The sequence below is a fragment of the Crinia signifera genome, chromosome 12, assembly GCF_055691185.1.
Source record: "Crinia signifera chromosome 12, ASM5569118v1, whole genome shotgun sequence".
NCBI classification, from domain to species: Eukaryota; Metazoa; Chordata; class Amphibia; order Anura; family Myobatrachidae; genus Crinia; species Crinia signifera.
Window position 1 is genome coordinate 57,035,761 of NC_139228.1, and position 21,305 is coordinate 57,057,065.

General features: G+C 46.6%; 1 protein-coding gene across 8 annotated transcripts in view; it reads left to right on the forward strand.

The window, feature by feature from the left end:
* Nucleotides 1-276: 276 nt before the first annotated feature.
* The window catches only part of LOC146049695 (uncharacterized), a 46,436-nt gene continuing 25,407 nt past the window's right edge, over nucleotides 277-21,305 (forward strand). For 5 of the 8 annotated variants that reach the window (XM_083166276.1, XM_083166277.1, XM_083166278.1 and 2 more), the window contains exons 1-11: nucleotides 668-826; nucleotides 6,589-6,722; nucleotides 8,399-8,557; nucleotides 9,581-9,680; nucleotides 9,916-10,016; nucleotides 10,122-10,194; nucleotides 10,729-10,829; nucleotides 10,982-11,051; nucleotides 12,665-12,765; nucleotides 13,087-13,156; nucleotides 16,618-16,692. In XM_083166276.1, coding sequence (XP_083022402.1) covers nucleotides 6,603-6,722; nucleotides 8,399-8,557; nucleotides 9,581-9,680; nucleotides 9,916-10,016; nucleotides 10,122-10,194; nucleotides 10,729-10,829; nucleotides 10,982-11,051; nucleotides 12,665-12,765; nucleotides 13,087-13,156; nucleotides 16,618-16,692 — 970 coding nt within the window. In that variant the 5' untranslated portion in view covers nucleotides 668-826; nucleotides 6,589-6,602. Of the gene's footprint in view, nucleotides 387-667; nucleotides 827-934; nucleotides 1,080-6,588; nucleotides 6,723-8,398; nucleotides 8,558-9,580; nucleotides 9,681-9,915; nucleotides 10,017-10,121; nucleotides 10,195-10,728; nucleotides 10,830-10,981; nucleotides 11,052-12,664; nucleotides 12,766-13,086; nucleotides 13,157-16,617; nucleotides 16,693-21,305 lie in introns of those variants that run through there. The other 3 variants (XM_083166273.1, XM_083166272.1, XM_083166274.1) reach the window with 3 other exon arrangements.

The window sequence follows — 21,305 nt, forward strand, 5'->3', positions numbered from 1 at the left end:
CCCACCCTCCAGTGGGACAGTGTCCAATTAGTAGGACTGCTCCGCTGTAATCGGAAAAACAGAAAGGTATGTTGTTGTTATATAAAGTTATTTTCTTTTATTTAGGTTCCATTGTGCCCCAGGGATGTTGCTTCTCATGCCAAAGGGTACTATTCCCAAAAGAAGAATGTTGACCCAGTGCAGGGTGGGAAAGGGCCCCATCTTGCGACATCCGCCATTTTCGTGAAGCCACTTCCGATAGACAGAGCCGTGATGAAGTCACTACATGTGACCAGCCTCGGGCTCCGCCTCTCACAGAAGGGCTCCGCCTCCTAGCAACGTTGGGTCTCGGGAGGTATGAATGGTCACACCGCAATGGCCCGAGTTAACTAGAGGGAAGAAGTAAGGTACTACTGGTGGGATTACAACCGGGCTCCCTGCAGTTAGCGGCTCAGGGTACCACCGCTACTACTAGTGCAAGTAATTCAGTCATGACCTGACTGACAACTGCAGCCATTTTGTTTGCTACAATTGCTATAGCCAGCTTTTAGTTTGGGTCTTCAGAAACATGGCCGCCACCCTTTATGTCGCCATAGAGGGATCTGAGTCACTAGGGTGGTTTCAATTGTCCATATTGTACACATCTCGTCTTCCGGGCACCGGCTGATGGATCCCCACGCAACCAAATGCTATCTGGGAGTTGTAGTTCTTGAGCTTCCTGAATCCTTACTGTGCGTACTGGAAAGGACTACAGCTCCCATCAGCCCTTGCGCCGCCTTGGTGTAAAAAGGCTTGTGTTGCATAGTGTTTATCCATCAGCCAGTGACACATCCTGCTGCGGCGTAAGGTATGAGCTTCTGTTATTATTACCATCATTATAACCAGGCAAATAGTGCATGTTGTTTGAGGATGCACAGGGCTGGAGCCATCTCACCGTCTGCAGGTCATTATACATTGCTGGGAGATAATATAGTGCCAGCAACACCATAATGGCTTCCAGCCCTCAGAGACTGTCTAGGGCCCTGGTCTCAGCTGACTCCTGAGATGCAACTGGGACAGAGGTTCCCAAACACGGTCCTCCAGGCACTGTAGTGGTCCAGGTGAGAGGCAGCTGGCTCCAGTTCTCTAGCGCTACCTGCAGTTAAAAGCCCCATACAAAATGGACACTGGACAAAATGGTCCACAATTTCCAGCTTAACGCTATAGCGCATACTCCGTGAACGATATCTTCTGGTGATGATATCGGGTACCCAGCTGGACGTGCAGTCATTAATAGTCAATTATAAAGTGCAAAGGTATATTATGCGCTATATCAGAAACTGTAAATAAATAAAACTAGGTGGGCCGTGCAAAAATTTTGCATGCAAATAAAGGGGGTAACCTTTTTCGAGCATGGCTTGGAAAGGGGTCGAGTTCTCCCCTTCGGCTGAAAGCGAGGGACATGTTCGCGTCCATCCCCTGGCATGGTACTGAGGGGATTCGCAGAGGGCGGGCGTACATTTGCCTGGCATTAAGCCTCTCCCAAAGCAGCAAGCGACCTGAATCAGTTCCAAAATACGCTAAATTTGATAGAGGTTGGTGGTGTGTAGTAGGATGAAAGAAGAACCACCTCACTTGTAGCCAATCTGAATAGCTGAGCAAAACTGATCTGTATCAACGCATCCAGGGAAAGAAGTCAAGGGCCAAAAGTCCATTTTTAACTTCGATTTTTAAACAAACGATACTTTGTGCACTTCTAAATGAACAATTTGTCAGAAGTGGAGAACTTAATCTTTGCTTTAAAATGGTATTTTAGAGTATCTCCCAAGTATGAAGGGAGAAAAAAGGGAGCATCACCAAAAATCACCTTCTAGAAATAATATGTATGACGATAGTCAGGATTGAGCGTTGTACACAGAGGACAGCGTGGGTTGGGAGTTGTTCAATATATTTACAATATAATATATATGTACAATATGACAAACACTGGTACTTGTGTATTATCACGGTGCCCACTACGTTATTTGCGTAGTGGGCTATTCAGGGTAGTGAAATCGCATTGCATGTCATTATTGTATGGCATGCGATGCGATGCAATTATTGTATGTAATGTATTCACTGCTCTATGTCAGTGAATACATTAAAAAGATAGGGTGCGATAAAAAATCGCATCCCATCGCATCGCATGCCATTATTGTATGGCATGTGATTTTTTTTTTTTTTATCGCATCCTATATTTTTAATGCTGATTGCACATACAATCATGTCATTTAATGTGCTATACCTTTTAAATGTATAATGTCATTTTTTTTGGACAACCCCCCCCCCCCCACAATCCGCGTAATCCCGAAGCGTGGCGAGCGGCGGCGGGGCGCGGCTGAACGACCTTTTCATACCGCACTATCCACGTTGGCTTGGAGTTGATTATATATAGTGTGGTGAGCACAGCGTAATAATTATGTTACATGTATTACGCGGGTCTCGCCGCGCTTCGGGCACGGTGGCTCGCTGTGCTCGCCACACTATGTAGAATCAACTCCACGCCAACGTGGATAGTGGGGGTATGAAAAGGTCGGGCGGACGCGTACCGCCACCCCTCGCGGGGCTCACTGCACTCGCCGCGCTTCGGGATGACGTGGATAGTTGGGGACACATTCAGACCAGCAATATCAATCATCTGGCACAGTAATGACAACATGTGTTAACGAATAACTGTATTAATTTACTGAAGATATAACGATTAAATATCATAGAACAATTAATAGCATCAATAATGAACAATAAAAGTGGCAATGATAGGCCAATAACAATTACAGTAAAAACAACAGAAATTAAAAAGTCAATCGGCTTTGGGTAGCAGAGTTAAGGCATGTATTATGCGCTCAAATGGGTTATCACCTACCAGACATTTTCACCAAATGAACTCTTGCATGTAAGATTCTAAGTGGTGGCGAGCAGTACCACGATGGCGCTTATTTCTCCATTTAGCACATCCCCAAAGCCACTCTATTGTTTGCGTGTGTACTCCGCTTTCAGGATCGACTAAGTTATATTTGTGATTAACACGCGCATGGTGGTATCCGGCCCGTTGTAGTTCCTTCGTGCTGTAAGCACGCCAACAGTCGCTATAAAATGTTGTTCCGGGCTCAATATTAGAGTTTATTGTGACCATCAGGGTGCTGGCATCCCGTTGCGGCACTGGGGTCATGAAGCATTGGTCCGTCTCACGCGAGATTCCTCCAAACACCCACTGTTGGGGTAAAACTCGTCCCACGTTGCTCTGCCTTTTTACAAATAGACCTTCATCTACTTGACAAATTTCATCTACTCGACTATTTGTCCGGGGCCCCCAATGCGGCCCTGCAGCTGCGCCATCAAATCCATTTGGCATGCCTCCCGCATCCAGCCATTATAAAGGACAACTGTCTTGTTGGACATGTTGAGCTCCCGGTCACAGAACTCAATGGAGGTCATCTCCTCTGACCAGGAGTAAATGAACCTGAGCAACTTGACAAATGGCAAGCGGCACCCCGGAAAGAAATGCCCCACTCTCAGGCTCACCTTTTGCAGACAGTTCTTGATGTGGCACCTCCACATACACTCCTTTATGGACAACCTCATACCCCATGACACCCCGTCCATTACTGCATGTCGCCATCACTGGCAGCAGGTGACGCTCCTGTAAAAAGCGAACAGCGTCCTCCTCACTCTGCGGCAGTGTGAACAGGGTCACAGAAGATGCTGAAGAAGATGCTGCCATCGCAGGAAACACTTCAAATCGATCAAATCCTATCAAAACTCAGTGAAACACCTCGAAATCCCTGTAGCTCTCTAATACACCTCTTATCTCCTCACAAAATCACCTCAGAGTGAAATCCTGCCAGATGTGCCAGGGGGCGGGATTATCACGGGGCGGGAAGGGTAAAATCTCATTGCATGGTAATAGAACGTTATGCGATGCGATTTCACTACGTTAACGTACGTAGTTAAAGTGGGCGCCGTGCTAATACACAAGTACCCAAACACTATAGCTCAGTAAGTCTGAGATGACCAATATCGTCACACGTCAGAATGATTTGTCCTATATGTGTGGTGGAAACAGAAACCTGGTATTATGGCAATCAACCATTTTCCCCGAAACGCTAGAAAACAGTCAATCAGACAAATTGGATACATTTGTTAAATCTCATGAAGTTAACTCAACAATTGCTTCTTTTTGTTTCCCAGCGTTTGGGAGCAAATGGTCGCTAGGTCGGCACATAAAATAAGTACACAGGGTCTTAAGGTTGACATGAGTTTTTTCACTTTTTTTACCGACAGGCGATATTTCATATACACTAGGGTGTGGAGGGAGAATATATTCGTGTGCCGAGTGCAGCGGGGCACCGTGCCTGAGGAATGGCGAGCGCAGCGGTACACTGATATTGTGTCCATGTTGACTTTCAATTACATTCGGGACAAAAAAAGTGAAAAACTCATGTTGACCTTCCCATTGTCAACCTATTTCACGTGTCCACCTTCATACTGGTGGGGCAGTACGGATGGTGTAATGGTTAGCTTTACTGCCTCACAGCACTGAGGTCATGGGTTTGATTCCCATCTTGAACCTAACTGTGCAGAGTTTGTATAGTCTCCCCGTGCTTGCGTGTTTCCTCCCACAATCCAAAAATATACTATTAGGTTAATTGGCTCCCAAGAAAATGAACCCTAGAATGTCTGTGTGCGTGTGTACATGTGGTAGGGAATATGGATTGTAAGCTCCACTGGGGCAGGGACTGATGTGAATGTTCAAATATTCTCTAAAGCGCTGCGGAATATGTGTGTGCTATTTAAGAGACTGATAATATTAAAAAATAATACTGATGACCCTATGACCCATACCCAGGCTAGTGTTCATTCTAGCACCCACTATCTTTGGAAATCCATGCAGTTCCTCTTCCCTGCCTGGGGTGTTGCTGTCTGCTGTAGTGCTTCTAGCACAGTGTGGTCTGTATATCAGCACTGATATGCAAACCAGACCTGTGCTAGAAACACCACAGCAGACAGCGACACCCCAGACAGGGAACAGGATCTGCATGGGTTTTTAAAGATAGCGGGTGCTAGAATGAACACTACAGGCAATCTGCTGACAGCCCTTACACCCGCACAGGAGATGGGTGTCCGTCCTTGTGACATCAGGCAGTGTCTATGGGGAACACGCTGCTCGATCTGACAACAGATATATCTGCAGATTGATTGACCCTGCACTCTTGCAGGTTGGTGGTACAGGACTAAATCAAATTATTTGTGGTGGAAGTGATATCAGAAATGCCAACTGTGCACCACCACATAACTGACCCTAAGGATGACTTTGTTTCCAAATTAATAAAAACGTTTATCCTTGGGCGCCGTGATCTAAGAAAGTTTGTGAACCACGGCACTAAGGGGTCAGGGATTGGCTGTGTGTGTGTGGATGGGTGGGGTAAGGCATCTGGTAGGGAGGGTTAGGGGGTAGAGGTATATGGTAACTATACTTACTCCTGCCCCTATTGAGATTCTCTTCAGCGTGATGCCGCTGTCTGTTTTCTGACCGCTGCCATCCTGTACTTTCCATAGGTTAGGTTGTTTGGTACTTGTGTATTGGCTGGGCGCTCGGTACGTAGTTAGTGTAGCGGCGCTGTCAGAATCAGCGTAGTGCTCCCACGGCCAGCGTAGTTAGCGTAGTCAGTCAGAGCCAGCGTAGTCAGTCAGAAGTATCGAAGTGTTCCTGCGAGCATCCCTGCCAGAATCAGCGTAGTCACAGTCAGTGCCCGCCAGCGCAGGGGATCTGGCGGTTACCGGCACTGTGTGAGAGGCGCTCACTAGGTTTGGCATGGACTCCAGGGACAAAGCCATGGACGCAGGGGACAGAGCCGGGCTGCCACGGAGTCACTACGCTAACTACGCTAGGCAGCCGTTGGGCTGCTGCGGAGTCACTATGCTAACTACGCTAGGCAGCCGTTGGACTACGCAGACAGCGTCGCTTACCCTATGCCTGCATACGTATGCTAATTGGGCGCCCGGCTAATACACAAGTACCGGTTGTTTTAATGTCATACTCAGCTAAGAGTGGTTTTAATGTATATTATAAATGTATACATGGCTTATTAATAGATTCTGCTGCCCAGTGAATTTTACACCAGCATCATTGTTTGTTTCACTGTGACATAGAACTGGGGTCTTAAAGGGATATCTCCAGCTCGCTTAGATGTGGTATATAGGAGAACCCGCAGTAACAATGCCTAGCGGCTATAGTGCACCAAACCCAGAGCTGTCTCTGTGACATGACGGTATCACCGCACACGCTGATTACGTGGTGATGAATTTCAGCTGCCGATGGGCACTTTAGCTGCGGAAATCTGATCACATGATGCACCTCAATGTGTGACCATGTCTCCACCAGCGTCGCCATCTTACACCAGATGTTGGGACGATATGACTGACATTAGCAGAAAGTGTAATGGCCGTGAGGGAAGCAGCGGGCTACCTGCTGTGGCCTGGTGGGGAATTAGAATGACATAGAGGATATTACACCGTGAGAGGTCTTGTTACCTTACTTATTGTACAACTTTGTATATAGTGTTGACAGAACATTGTAATGGCTTCCCTTAGGAATCGTCACAACCATGGAGGTCCAGTTCCTGGAACATATCCGGCATTCGCTACTGATTGATCGAAACAAAGACCTGATCATAGACAAGCTGCTGAGTCTCACCATGGAAATTATCTGTCTGCTGACGAGAGAGGTGAGAGGCATGAAATCACTAGTGTTCTAGCAGAACTTCAGGTGCAAAGTACCTGAGGTAATACCAGCTGCCATTCCCCTCTAGCCAAATTACTAGTGCCCTGTAAACCAGGCATGTCCAATCTATGGCCCTCCAGCTGTTGTGAAACTACATATCCCATCATGCCTTGCCACGGTTTTGCTATTAGGGAAAGCTAAAACTATGGCAAGGCATGCTGGGATGTGTAGTTTCACAAGAGCTAGAGGGCCACAGTTTGGACATGCCTGCTGTAAACCATCAACTCACTATGAGGTAAATTTAGTAAGATAGGAGTTCTATTGAAGATAGGATGTTGCTTATTTATTTAGCACCTTCTAGAAGATAATATATATAATCTGATTGGTTTCTATGGGCAACACTACATCTTTAATAGAACTCTAATTTTAGTAAATTTACGGTACTCTTTACCTAGAAGGGCGCCCACGATTTTGATCGTGGGCATCGTTAGTAAAAAAAAATGGCGTCGGTCGCATCGCATGCGACCAAAAAAATTGCATGCGATGCGACCGACGCGATGCCCGCGATTTCCCATAGGGAACAATGTTAAATGTCCCAATTGACCCGATTTTCCTGTTCAATGTCTCAATTGACCCGATTTTTCCATAGGAAACAATGTAAAATGGCCCACAGAGGCCAAATAGGCACCCTGAAGTGTGAAATGGCCCCCACAATTGTTAAAGCCACCCCACGATCAACGTGAACCCGAAGCGTGGCGAGCGGCGGCGGTACGCATCCTACGACCTTTTCATAACCCCACTATCCACGTCGGCGTGGAGTTAAGAATAGAAAGTGTGGCGAGCCACCGAGCCCGAAGCGTGGCGAGCGGACGCGGACAGCTGTGAAGCCCGCGGGGGGACGCGTATACCTGTAAAGGTGTCCGCGTCCCCTTGCGGGGCGCGCTGCGCTCGCCACGCTTCGGGCTCGGTGGCTCGCCACACTTTCTATTCTTAACTCCTGAGTCCATTTTAACATAGGATTCTATGGGAAAAAGGGTCCTTTTCATTTCCCCACTATCCAACTACGCATGGAGTTGGATATAAACCTGTGGCGAGCTTAGCGAGCCACCGAGCCCGAAGCGTGGCGAGGGGATGCAGAATACTTTTTAACAAATCCGCGTCCCCTCGCGGGGCGCGCTGCGCTCGCCACGCTTCGGGCTCGGTGGCTCGCTACGCTCGCCACAGGTTTATATCCAACTCCATGCGTAGTTGGATAGTGGGGAAATGAAAAGGACCCTTTTTCCCATAGAATCCTATGGAAAATCGGGTCCATCGCATCGCATTGCATGCGATTTGGTCGGATGCGATGCGATAATCGGGCGTCCAGATACTACATAAGTACCATCATTTGGAGCCCTTAATGGCTACCTCCATCACGTGTGAGACTTTCTATAGAATTATGTTCTATTTCAAGTCACCTGTGTTCGTCCTTTAGTTTATATACATTGAGTAACTATGGTGCTCAATTAGGAGCGGAAACATAGGCCATCTGCTCTGTATCCTGTCGGTGTCATTGATATGAGGCTGCTCAGCATGTACAGTGACTGTTACATGTTATACATGTCTGTATGTAGGACAGTACATATACATCATAGTGACGTGTACATGTGCCTGTATCTGGGCATTCCCTGTGTCTCATAGGATTTTATTGTTGTGAGAAAATCGAGTGATCAGGTGACAGACAGAAGCAGCCGCACCCAGAGCCCAAACATGGAGGCTCCGCCTCACGCACCAACAGAGGGGAACTGTGATAGGATTATCCTGGAAGCTACAGAGATATATAACAGAGAGACAGAAAAGGTAAGCGCTCTTTTCATACATATAGCTATATATTTCTGGGGAGAATGCTGTAGTATTTTTATTTTCATTTTTTTTTTTAAATAAATGCTAAAAGGGCTTTGATTAGTTAGAAATTTGAGGTATGGATCATAAGGTCGACCAATTGAAGGTTGATATGGCTTGTTATTTGATCCCGATGCGATCAGGATCGAATCGCACAGCAAGCCACCCGACATGCATGCAATTTGACTATATAGTGTAGATCTGCACTATGTAGTCATTGCTGCCATGTGTATCTGGATTTTGATTTGCGCTGTCCCGGGAGCGCACATCGGGATCACAAGATAAAAAACCTGTGCGATCTGCATGCAATCCTGATGCGATTGTGACTATATAGTTAAAATTGTATGTTGGATTGTACCATTTGTACAACCCATAAGGTTGCCAGGGTCACACGGTCGACACGTGCATTAGGTCGACATTGGGAAGTTCGACAGTCAAAAGGTTGACATAGGTTTGTCATGTTTGTGTCCCGAATGTTGACCTAGTCGACATAGACAATGAATCGTTGCACCGTGTCCCCTCGCGTGAGCCATGCTAGCCTCGGCACATTATTCTACCTCCACGGCCTAGTGGACGGTAGAGCATGAAATACCGCTTGTCGGCACATGTCGACTCCCCCCAAAAAAAGTGAAAAACCCATGTCGATATTTGACTGTCAACGTTCCCAATATCGGCCAAATGACCCTGTCGACTAGCCATGTAGACCTTTTGTCTGTGTTGACTTACGGCCTGTTGACTTTAAGTGGTCGACCCAATGTATATCAACCTTATATGTGTCAGCCTAACGACCACTTCCCAATAATTTGTGTTGTGCTGAAGTGTCACATGACTCCTAGTGATTGGTCACAATCTGTAATACTGTATATCCATGACCCCCGCCCCGCCCCCCCCCCCCCCCATTGTACCTGCAGTAGAATGTATTACATGGTACTCCTAGTTGTGTGGGTAAGTCATGTAACCAGCTCCCCTCCTATGCTGCAGGTGCCTGGGAAGTGTAACGACGTGGAGGTCTCATTCTCTGTGACAGAGTGGGATTATTCAGGCGGACACAAGGACCGTCCGCAGCTGCGTGACTCAGTGGGTAAGAGGCCGTCTCTTAGGGTGTGTGTTTCTATATTGCTCCATCCGCCCCTCTCCCGGGTGTTTGTCTGTTACTGATCACTGTAATTTAGGCCTAATTGGCCCCTCTGTGCTTTGCATGTGGGTCCAAAGCTGGTGGAAGGTTGGATGATACATGTTTCCCCCATAGTCCATAATGGCCTCTGCTGTTATTACTAAGCATTGCTTTATGGCTGTCATTGTCTGTTCTCCCGCAGGTGAATGCAGCTCTACTATCCCCTCAGGACAGTGTGAGACCCCCCTGTATTCCCGGGAGTATATAAAGGAGGAGAGCTGTATTGTCATAGAGGACGATCAGGTAGCGGGACTGGATACATTCTATCTTCTGCATTCTGTTACCGTCCTATATTTATCTTCTGGTGTAGACGCTCGCTGTAATAATATCTCTGTCCTTGTATGACAGGATGAGCCGGAACACAGGATGTATCACCCGCAGTGTAAGGAAGAGGAGCCGGTCCCTGATCCCACCAGCTCAGGTAATTGTATTCTATGTAGGGGCCCATTTATCAAGGAGTTTTAGCTATTTAAAACTCATTGCATGTGAGGATGAGCGCATCGAGGCAAGTGCCCCGAAGCATGGCGAGCGAAGCGGTACGCTAATTGGGGTTCCATGTGCTCATAGATAAAATATCACACCCTAAAAACAAAACCAAAACCTCATGTTGACCTTCTTGTGTCGACAATTTTCACCTTGACCTTTTTCCTCCATGTTGACCTTGTGCATGTAGACATTTTGAGATCCAACTAGACCCTGTCGACCAAATGAACAAAACTATGTACACAGAATAACTAAACTTTAATCTATTGTATTGGCTCTTGTGGGGGTATTCAATCTGGGATTCCGTAATGTCCCGACAGTCAGAATCCCGTCCGTTTTCGTCGGATCTGTCACTAACTCCACAATGTCGAGTGTCGGAAAGTCCATAAATTGTCAGATAAATATGGCAATAGTTACATTACAAACCACCAGTCTGTCTATACATATGTATTTCTGTATCTATTCCCCGCAGGTGGCTGCAGCTCTAGGATTCCCGCTGACCCCTGTGAGACCCCTCTGTACTCTCCGGGCTGTATAGAGGAAGACAACAGGACAGTGACACAGGAATATCAGGTAGAGGAACCTGCTCTGACCTCTCCTCCTTGTACATCCGCTTCCCACAGTGCCGGATGTTGTGTTATTCCCATGTCCCCATCCTGTGTGCGTCCTGTAGAGATGTAAAGTGCAGACGGTACATGTATGTGACACATGTCCTTGTATGACAGGCTGAGCCGGAAGCTGTGATATATCACCCGCAGTGTAAGGAAGAGGACATTCCTACTGAGATCAGCCCAGGTGAGAGACTCAGCTGCTCCGGGGATAATTATTTCTATTACTGGAAGCAGATTTTATGACCCAACCTCATATGACCGGGCCCAATCGCTAGAGTTAATCTCAGCAGGCTGTAAGGACATTGGCAGATGAAGCCACGAGCCTGAGATCAAAGTGTTTCTGACCGTGTGGTCCAGACTTCTGCAGAACGCTATGGGTACAGGTGTAACACTCTGTATGTTTCATCCCTTTCAGCCTTCTTTCAGAAACCCTGAATCTGTGGCCGGCAGTGCTGACTATGTGGCAAATTTATCAAAGCTTGAAGAGAGAGAAGAAAAACCAATCAATCACCTTCTGCCATGTTACATTCCATGTGTGAGCTGGTTGGTGGGTTTATCTCTCCCGACTTTATCCCTGTTCAAGCTTTGATAAATCTGCCATATGTTACAGTGAGTGATGCATCTACAGACTCTGTACTTACCCCCCTGTAGCATTTGGAGAGCTAAATTTGGTGCTTATAGCTTTGGGATTTTGTGACGTACCGTAGGAATTGCTCATCGGGTGTCTGTCTTTCTCTTGGCCGTCTTCTCAGCCAGGAGAGTTTGGGAATCGGGGTCTATGTGTTACAGCCTTCCTTTCACCCCAAAGTGGTCTCCAAGTTCCATCTTGCTTAGGACACTGTGACCCTAGGTTATCACTGGAAGTAGAGCCCTTAAAATACGAAGGTGTAGAACTTACCTCTTGGTATTGTAAGATACCCAGAGATGGACCAGGGGCAGGCGACGGCGCACTCTACCAGATCAGTGAATGCCTCCTGACGGCACAGGACCTCGGCTGTACAGCGGTGCCAGGCAGCCACCTGGGATTTTCGAGAATTTACTAGATTTAACGAGTTCATCCTTTTTTTCCCCCCCAAAAAATGCCAGTGTTAGGTTGGATACATCGCTAATTCTAAAACTCCCTCTTATAGGGACAGTTTAAGAATGTTCCCAGTGATCGGGTGTCCTCCATGGATGAAGGAGAGAATGGTATCAATATAATTCTGTTCTCTGATGTCACTATGGGTCACTTGTGGCATTCTTTTGTGTCCTTTTTTAAAATGTATTTACAGTTTCTTATATAGCGCATGGAGGTATGAAGGCCCTGCTCGCAAGCTTACAATCTATAGGGATAATAGGTGGGATACAGAAGGATAGAATACCATAGCATGGCCGTCCCACCAGATTACAAGACTGTCCTGATGGGATGCCATTAGATATAAATGCTACTGGAGGTTATGTGAGGGTTCTGGAATATGATAAACTTGCTTGAAGAGGAGAGTTTTCAGGGAACGCTTGAAAGTTTGGAGGCTAGAGGAGAGTCTTAATGTGCGTGGAAGGGCATTCCTTTCTGTTCCTCCTTCATGTTCCTGACTGTGTGGTCTTTGTTGGATGCACAGGCCATGATTAATGGTAAGTATAAAAATCTACATTTCTCCCATTGCTGCTGGCTGCGGCTCTGCAGGAGAATGCACCGTCAGCAGTGAGCCGGGATTGTGGTTTTTCCCCCCCCCCATTGGTTCCGTTACCATATAATTGACTGTGATGTGCTTGCATCAGTTCTCTTCATACAGATTAATCTGTGTCCATTCCTTGTAGGTGAATGTAACCCCACACATCCTGCAGACCCATGTGAGACCTCTCTCTATACGTCAGCATGTATGGAAGAAGAGAACAGGATGATCAGCGAGGAATATCAGGTAGAGGAACCATTGGAGTTGAGCCTATAAGCCGCGATTCATTTGCAAGCACAAATCATCACCGCAGCAGGCGCAATCGATGACGGCTTTAATTTGCATAGGGTAGTAAGCAATTTTCAGCAAATTCTGGCTGAAACCAGAATGCGAGATCGGGTGCCGTAGCTGGTGTTTAAACATTACAGTAACGGCACCTCGTAGCCTTTGCAATTAATAGTATCGGCCCCGTTGTGCTATTCCTGTGTCTCCACCCTATGTGTGAGTCATGTAGAGATGTACAGTGTTCGCGGTATACATATGTGTCACATGTTCTTTGTATGATAGGCTTTACCAGAAGATGGGATGTGTTACCAGCAATGTAAGGAAGAGGCCATCGCTGCGGAGATCAGTTCAGGTGAGAGCATGTATTCTCATGCAGGGGATATGCACAGAGGTCAGTGCCGCTGGGATTCCCCCCCCCCCCCCCACTGTGATACCCAGCGGTGCTTTGGATGTATTATGTTAATATGGAATATAGGCAGGTTCTGGGCACCAGTAACGGGCATGACATAAGTGTGATTATTGCGAGTCTGGTCATATTGCAGGATAGTAACTATGTGGGCAAGAGCTGGGTATAGTTATCACAACAGCATCATTGGTGTTAAATCCAGTTATAAAGTGAGTGGGCACACAGATCGGTCACAGGTGAAGGGTGGGGTATGGGGATAACAGGGAAGAGGGCCCTGCCGTCAGTGCTTACAGCATAAAGGGAGGAGTGTAATCTGGAGGGTTATCTGGATCTGAGAGTAGGTGGGAGAGCAGAGGGGTAGAGTAATATACTTTATTAGGAATGTGGATGGGATTGTAGGTGAGGCGTAAGGGCACGTGTGAAGGTGAGGATATTGGGACTTTAATGAAGTTGCTCATGGCAACCAATCTGCTTTGAAGTAATTGCATTCTATGAAATGGTACGTAGCTGCTGCCATGACGCACTTCTATTTTTTAATGCAATAATATTTATTGAGTTTTATAAAAGTACAATAAACAAAACCCTCTAAATTTAAACTAAAAACAAACATAAAAGAGATCTAGTATCATATGGCATTAAACGCAGCAATATAAATAGTGGATGTCAATGCATCACTTATAGCACGGACAATATCATAAAACCGTAACCACCCGAAGGTGCCATTCGGGCTGGCCAGGTCAGAAGTAAACCAGATTATAAAGAAAACATGCTTGGGCAAGAATAGCGTATACATTCAAAAACATAGTATTGTCACATTTATCCAAATCTAAGAACAAAATAACAATGCCTACCAAAAAATAAAAAAAAATAAACACAAAAATAAAACAAAATCAAAGAAAGCCACCCAAAGTAAACCACCACTTAACCCCCCCCCCCCACCCACCCTGTATAGCCTACCCCCAATTTAGGTATACCTGGATTCCAAAACAATAGTCCCCTATTCCCACTAACTATACTATATAAGTATAAGGCAAAATAATCATGGAAACGGCATTTGTAATAGAGAGGCATACTGGGATATCATTCATTAATATTAAGTAGAAACTCTCAGAAGCAGCATTGTTCCAGCATGCACAATAATAAGCAGGAGAGGATCCCATACATACAGTGGACAATTTGTGGAAATTTAGTGCAACCAGTAGTACTAGTAATAGAATTTTGGGAGGAACTGTAGCCAGAACAGGACATCCAGTAGTAAGGCCGCAAAAGGAGTCAGCTGAAGGCACCGACAGATAGAACACAGGATCCATAACTTATTCAGTCACAGAACTGGAGAGTCAGATTGAATTCCTGCACATCGCTATCTCAGCACTGTCCATATGCACAACACTGAGAAGTAATATCCCCCTGCATAGAAGAAATATCCCCCTGGCATAATATTAGAGGATTCATTGTAGAGAATACTCCATGGCCCAGAAGAAATGACCCGCTGTCTAGAAATCAGAAGAAAAAAAAAATCGCCATCCACAATTTTAGAAGGCAACAAGATGGCAGCGGCTAGCAAGTCGCCAAAGTCACCAAGTCCAAGGAGCAGGGGGATTTCAAGAGGGCCGCGGGTCTCGAGCAACACGCCAGAAGGAGCAACAAAACGAGCGTTCAAATGCCGGGGATCAGATCTCGCAAATAGCGCTGCCAGCTGCAGGGAAAGGTTACTGAGGAGAAGCTGCAACACACAGACCAGCAGAGTGGGCGGACAGCACCAGCCGCACACTGCACAGGGAGACATCCGCCAGGTGCAGGGACGCCACACCACATGGCTAGGAACCAGAAAACATTGGGTGGTAAGTAGACAGGCAGCAGATCAGGAGTCCAGTAAAGTGTCTCAGAAGGGGCCACAGAGTGCAGGTTATCTCCACAGCAGCGTTAGAGCTGAGATCTCCTAAAATCAGGATTCCAAGCAGGATGAATGCGGGAGAGCTGACAAGTGCTCCCTACTCCAGGCCGCGTCTGCGCACTTCTCTTAATACTGCTTCATAAATCTCCAGCCATGAAACTTGCTCCGGTACGAGTGTGATAGCACAGAGCTGCTTTGGGTAGCATCGTCTGTCGGTCCTGATGGTGTTCTTCATGATCTCACTGATACCTGGTATTAGCCCAGCCAGTTACACCTGCGCCTCATCATGGGCCTTATTCTAGTTCACTCTTTCAGACAAAATCCTTCTTAGATGGACAAAACCATGTGCACTGCTGGTGGGGCAGATGTAAAATGTGCAGAGAGAATTAGATTTGGGTGAGTCATTTTGTTTCTGTGCAGGGTAAATACTGGCTGCTTTATTTTTACACTGCAATATAGATCTCACTTTGAAGTAAAACCCCACCCAAATCTAATTCTCTCTGCACAAGTAACATCTGCCCCACCTGCAGTGCACATGGTTTTGTCCACCTAAGAAGGATTTTGTCAGAGTGAACTAGAATAAGGCCCCATGTACCCAGAGGGCCTAAGCCACTGGACAGACCCAGTGTAGCCGGTATTGATTCCCTTGGTGACCGTATCGGGGAGAGAGGTGACCAGTAACTATAAGCTTCCAGAGTTCAGTCCTTTACCTTCTATGTAAGAGCCTTTTCCCTGGCAGATGCTGACGTGTAACTGTACATTGTTTGGAGCTGTTTTGTATATTGTTTATCGCTCCGCCCAATTAGATAGAGGCATAGTAGTAAGATGGTCTGTACACCTAGATCTGCGACCTGGGCAGCCCATTGCAGCTGTTAACACTGCTGGCAAAAAGGCTGGTGCCTAGGGTTTGTCTCCTGTAGAGCATTTGGGTCAGATACTCTGCTTATGAAAATACGGTCGGAAGGAATTAAGATAAAGATGGCCACCAGGCGTCAGGTCATCTTCCGCACATATAGTATATGACCGCTTGCAACGGAAACGCAGACTTGCATGGGAAATGCCCTTATCTTGTACACACTGGAGGTAAGGGATGGTGGGTGGATCCATATACCTGCGCCTCTGCATACACACCCCTTTTTGGGGGGCAACCAATCAGCTTTGAAGACATTTATCAAGTGCATTCTATAAAATTATATTCAGAAGTTGATTGGGTGCCATGGCGCTCTTCTCCACTCTTCATATATCTAACCTGGAGAACTTTGTTGCCATGGAGGCCAGTAATTATTAAATTGTTCTGAAATAATGCAATTTCATAATACCCAAATTCATCCATATAAGTCAGGGGTGGAAGTATGTGAGCGAGACAATCTGCTGTGGCTGAGGAGCATAGCTGGATATTCCTCCTGTAACTGTCAGTGCATGAGGTCATTACTACTACACACAGACGCTGGCCCCATCTGTCTCTGCATATGTGTGTCTATGTGTAACACTGGCTTCTTATTGTTATACACAGGAGCTGAGGCCGGTGTAGAGCTAGATGCCGGTGACCATCAGGGGCTGCAGGAATTCCTCCCAGAATCCATTGCAGGTCAGTGCTGCTCGCTCTTCTATAATATGACTTATACCAATCTGACCTATATCACATTGTCGGACTGAACGTAGAGTCCGTAGACTGTGCCCGGCAGCTGTTCTGGGTGTGAGCCGGTTCTATGGCAGCTCGCTGCTCTGTAATATGTTGGGGAGAATAGATGTCTGACCGTCAGGTATGCTCCTCACATGTAAGATGGGAGACCGTGATTTCGGGCATAGGGCCCAGTACGTGAGGTGCAAGGATTAATGGCTATAGGTGACCTCACAGCAGAGGCTCTTACACATCCACATGACCTCACTCAGCAGACTGCTACGTGAAGGTGGGTTTTCCAGGTCCTCAATAGGACGGCACCCACAGAGATATTATCATGTCCACCTGAGGGAGGGAATGCCCCACTAGACCCTCGCCAGGGTGGAACAGCAGGCGTGGGTGGGGGGGGGGGTGTCATTAGGACATGTACAACCTACAGCACCATATGATATTGCTAGGACCCAATGGGCTCCTTGCCATACTGTATATTTCCCCAGGAATCTTCCAGCACAGCACTTCCTGTTCCACGGTCTCTGCTGTGTAAGCGGCCCTCGCCCACCTTACTGATAGGGTTGGGGATTGTTCCTGTACAGCAGTGGAGGTGATGGCATCTCTCGGTGGCTGCTCTCCCAGAGAAGGAGTTGATGGTGCTTCTGTCTTTCTACCATCTCATTGCTTTATTCTAGTGGCTTCTGCGCGACAAACGATTATATTCCTGCTGTGCTGGGATATGTCCTGGGCTTTCTAGGTAATGTTGTATCCATGCAGGAACTACCATAGAGCCATATTGTGTTCTGGGGGAAATAATTACCATCCTTATAATAATCCTTATATGGCACCACAAGGGATCCGCAGCGCCTTATAAGGGACACAGACAAAAACAAGATGGCAGAATATTGCAGGACATGGATGTGGTATAAACATTGCTGAGTTGGCTGTCATAGTACACAGACAGCAGCAGGGCGTCCAGACCCAAAGATGCTGCTGAACGCAGTGGGCAGTGGATGATGGGAACAGTGAGGGAAGCAATGTGTTCGCAAAAAGTGGTTCTGGATGATAGGTCAACACATGATTTTTTTCTTTTCAAACTGACTTGTTCTTACTTCTCCATTGATGTCGGCATAAAGTGAGATAATAACAGTGTGTGAGTCCAAAGCATGGCGAGCAAACTCGTTACACTAATTGGGGGTCAACGTGAAAAACTCATGTACACCTTTTTCTGTCTTCACATTTTCGAAGTCAACCGTTTGATTGTGCTGACCTCTTGGCAATGTGAACTTATTGCATATCGACAATAGTGGTTGACCAATTGACTGTTATCCTAAACCCTGTCAACCTAATAGTTACACTATAATATCTATAATATGCCCACATGCCAGTGTAGTCAGACTGTGGGTAGAGGAGAAGGTTGGGGTATGAATACTACTAGGGCACCTACTATACCGTAGGTGAGGTCTGTGCAGAAGAATGGCCCCCTTGTTGCTATTGGAATATTGACAGCGAGTGTATTGCCAGGCCAGTTACCAACACACTCTTGGATTGGTCGTTGCTGTGTTGCCCACATGCTGCCATCTTTATTAGCCGGTACAATGTCTATTGGTGATGTCAGATTGGCTGAGACACAGTCACATGGGGTGCTGGGGCTACTGATAGCTGAAGGTAGGGAACACAGGTGGCATCTGCAATGCTTCATATGTATAGCACAGTATTTACTAAGCTTAAATACTGATGCTGTTAGAATTATGCATATATTACAGCCTATCCAGTATTGCCTTTCATATGACTGACCGACTGTACTAGCAAAGGTGATTGGGTACTCTTGTTTTTAGAGTTTAAACTGTAACATAATTGTCACATTGTGCTATAACCCTTTCTTATGCACTTAACATAAGTCATTCAATGTAAGCTACTATATAATGGATCGGTAGAAGCTTTTGGTGTTCTCTCACATTATGTAACATCTTGCGCTTCTGTTTCCTTCATATTTCCACTGACATCCAGAAGTGTGTAGTAAATCTGTGAGGGATCATGTATAGACTCTGGTGCAACACTGCCTCTAGTGGCCAGATCTGACATTAGCATCTGTGTAATATACCTGTCAGCAATCATGTATAGATGTGGTTCCTAACCTTCTTTCGCTATCGTACCTCCGGATTAGGCTTTTCATTTATGAGTACCCCCCTCCTCTCATTTGAAATTTACGAGTGGCGTGGAAGTGTGCGGTATGCATGTCCTTCTATAAAGGAGTAGCGGAGGAGTAGTGTGTGGTCAGGAATCGGGTCCCTCTGTGTCTGGCCGCTGCTTCCTCCACCTATGTCAGTGCGGTGCAGATGTCGGAGGGCAGCACAGGTAGCTCCCAGTGGATTGCTGGTTGGGCAAAAGCACTTGGAGATGCTGATAATGATACGGCAGGCAGAGCCGAAAGTGACGCAACATGGTTCATCTCTATGACAATGGGAGACTGATCGCTACTCATTGGGTGCATCCCTTGGCTGGCAGGAAACTGATCGCTGCTCATTGGGTGCGTCCCTTAGCTTGCAGGAAACTGATCGCTGCTCATTGGGTGCACCCCAGGCTGGCAGGAGACTGATCGCTGCTCATTGGGTGCATCCCTTGGCTTGCAGGAAACTGATCGCTGCTCATTGGGTGCACCCCAGGCTGGCAGGAGACTGATCGCTGCTCATTGGGTGCACCCCTGGCTGGCAGGAGACTGATCGCTGCTCATTGGGTGCACCCCAGGCTGTCGGGAGACTGTTCGCTGCTCATTGGGTGCATCCCCTTGCTGGCGGAAGACTGATAGCTACTTATTGGGTGCGCCTCTGTCTGGTGGGAGACTGATTGCTGCTCATTGGGCGCATCCCCCGGTTGGCGGGAGACTGATCTCTACTTATTGGGTGTGCCCCCTGGCTGTCGGGAGACTGATTGCTGCTCATTGTGTCCCTTACATAAACCACAGAAATTGTTGGGAATCAATCCTTTAAAAATATATATAAAGTGTATGTGGTTTTATATAACGGTTACAATGGAATCTTTAAGCATTCTTCATGCAAAACCTGTTCAACTTCCCTGGGTGATATTGGAGGCAGATAACGTGACTGAACCCTGTTCTCCGAAACCAACCACAGGGGCTCCATAATGTTTATTCTGTGATTGCGGGGCAGGGAATATGAAATGCCCTGTCTGCTTTCTCAGAAAACCACGATTGGACGACACAAGCTGGAGGAATCGGTGCCCGATGTACCAGGCATCACTTGCCGAAAACAATGTCTGCACCATGGGATGGACCTGATCAGCCGAAATTGTCTACCTGCTCCTTGGCAGTGACTGAACCGTGAACCATATCATTACTCCACCATTCACTATTGGCATTATTGGCACCAGACCGTCCTGATCATACGCAAACTTGTCCTGCAGTTGGGTACAGGATGAAGGATGATTTCATTCGACTAGATGTCAGAAATCGTGGGCTTTTTGGCATTGCTGGGTTTACCAATGGGTTTACAACTGCAGCGTCACCCATGAATATCGTACCTGTCGTGTTCCCTCCTCACTGTAGACATGCTGAAGAACACGGGACTTATGCAGTGCTGGTCTTCCTATGGTTGTCCGCAGTCCTCCTCAATGCCTCTCTGGCATTCGCTCCACGCTGATTATGTTTTTTTCCGGAAAGGTATATGCCGTCATTACCTTTGATACAGTTCCTCGCGATATCCCAAATAAACTGGCTACTGCTGTCACAGACACAGTCACTACAATTTGCCCTCTCTGAAAGTCTGTGAGGTCAGACATGATTCACTAACGTTGTGCCGCGTCCGGTTTGACATTGAAAACTCGTGTCCAGTTCATTCATGCTGTCTGCGTGCTGTGTCCAGATTTTTGTTGAACCCCTATATATCAGTATATTTCAGACAGAATATATTTCTTGAATGAAGTTGGTATAGACACGTTTATTTGCTGAATAAATAACTAAAAGTCTCAACATTAAACTAGTAAAAAAAGAAAAATAGAACATTATGTTATATACTAAAGGCATGACGAATATCCAATGTTGCCTGATTGTGCGACGGATCGCGTGCAACAATGTGCTGTCCAGCGGGTCCCACGACCTGCATATGACCTGGTCATATACATGTCGTCCTGATGTATGGCCAGCTTTAGACAACTGTATCAGTTGGGGGTCAATCCTATTAGCCATAATTAATTTTTTATACGCCATTGGAACGCCACCTTTCACCCTTCACAACTAATAGAATCGACCCCTAATTATGGTATGTATGTCATTCAGTGGCATATGTTGTATCAATGAACAGGGCAGTGCGGACGGTGTTATGGTTAGCATTACTGCCTCACAGCACTGAGGTCATGGGTTCGAATACCACCGTGCCCTAACTGTGTGGAGTTTATATATTCTCCCCGTGCTTGTGTGGGTTTACTCTGGGTACTCCCACAATCCAAAAATATACTGGTAGTTTAATTGGCTCACAAAATAATTAACCCTGGAATGTCTGTGTGCGCGTGTACATGTGGTAGGGAATATAGATTGTAAGCTTCACTGGGGCAGGGACTGATGTGAATGTTCA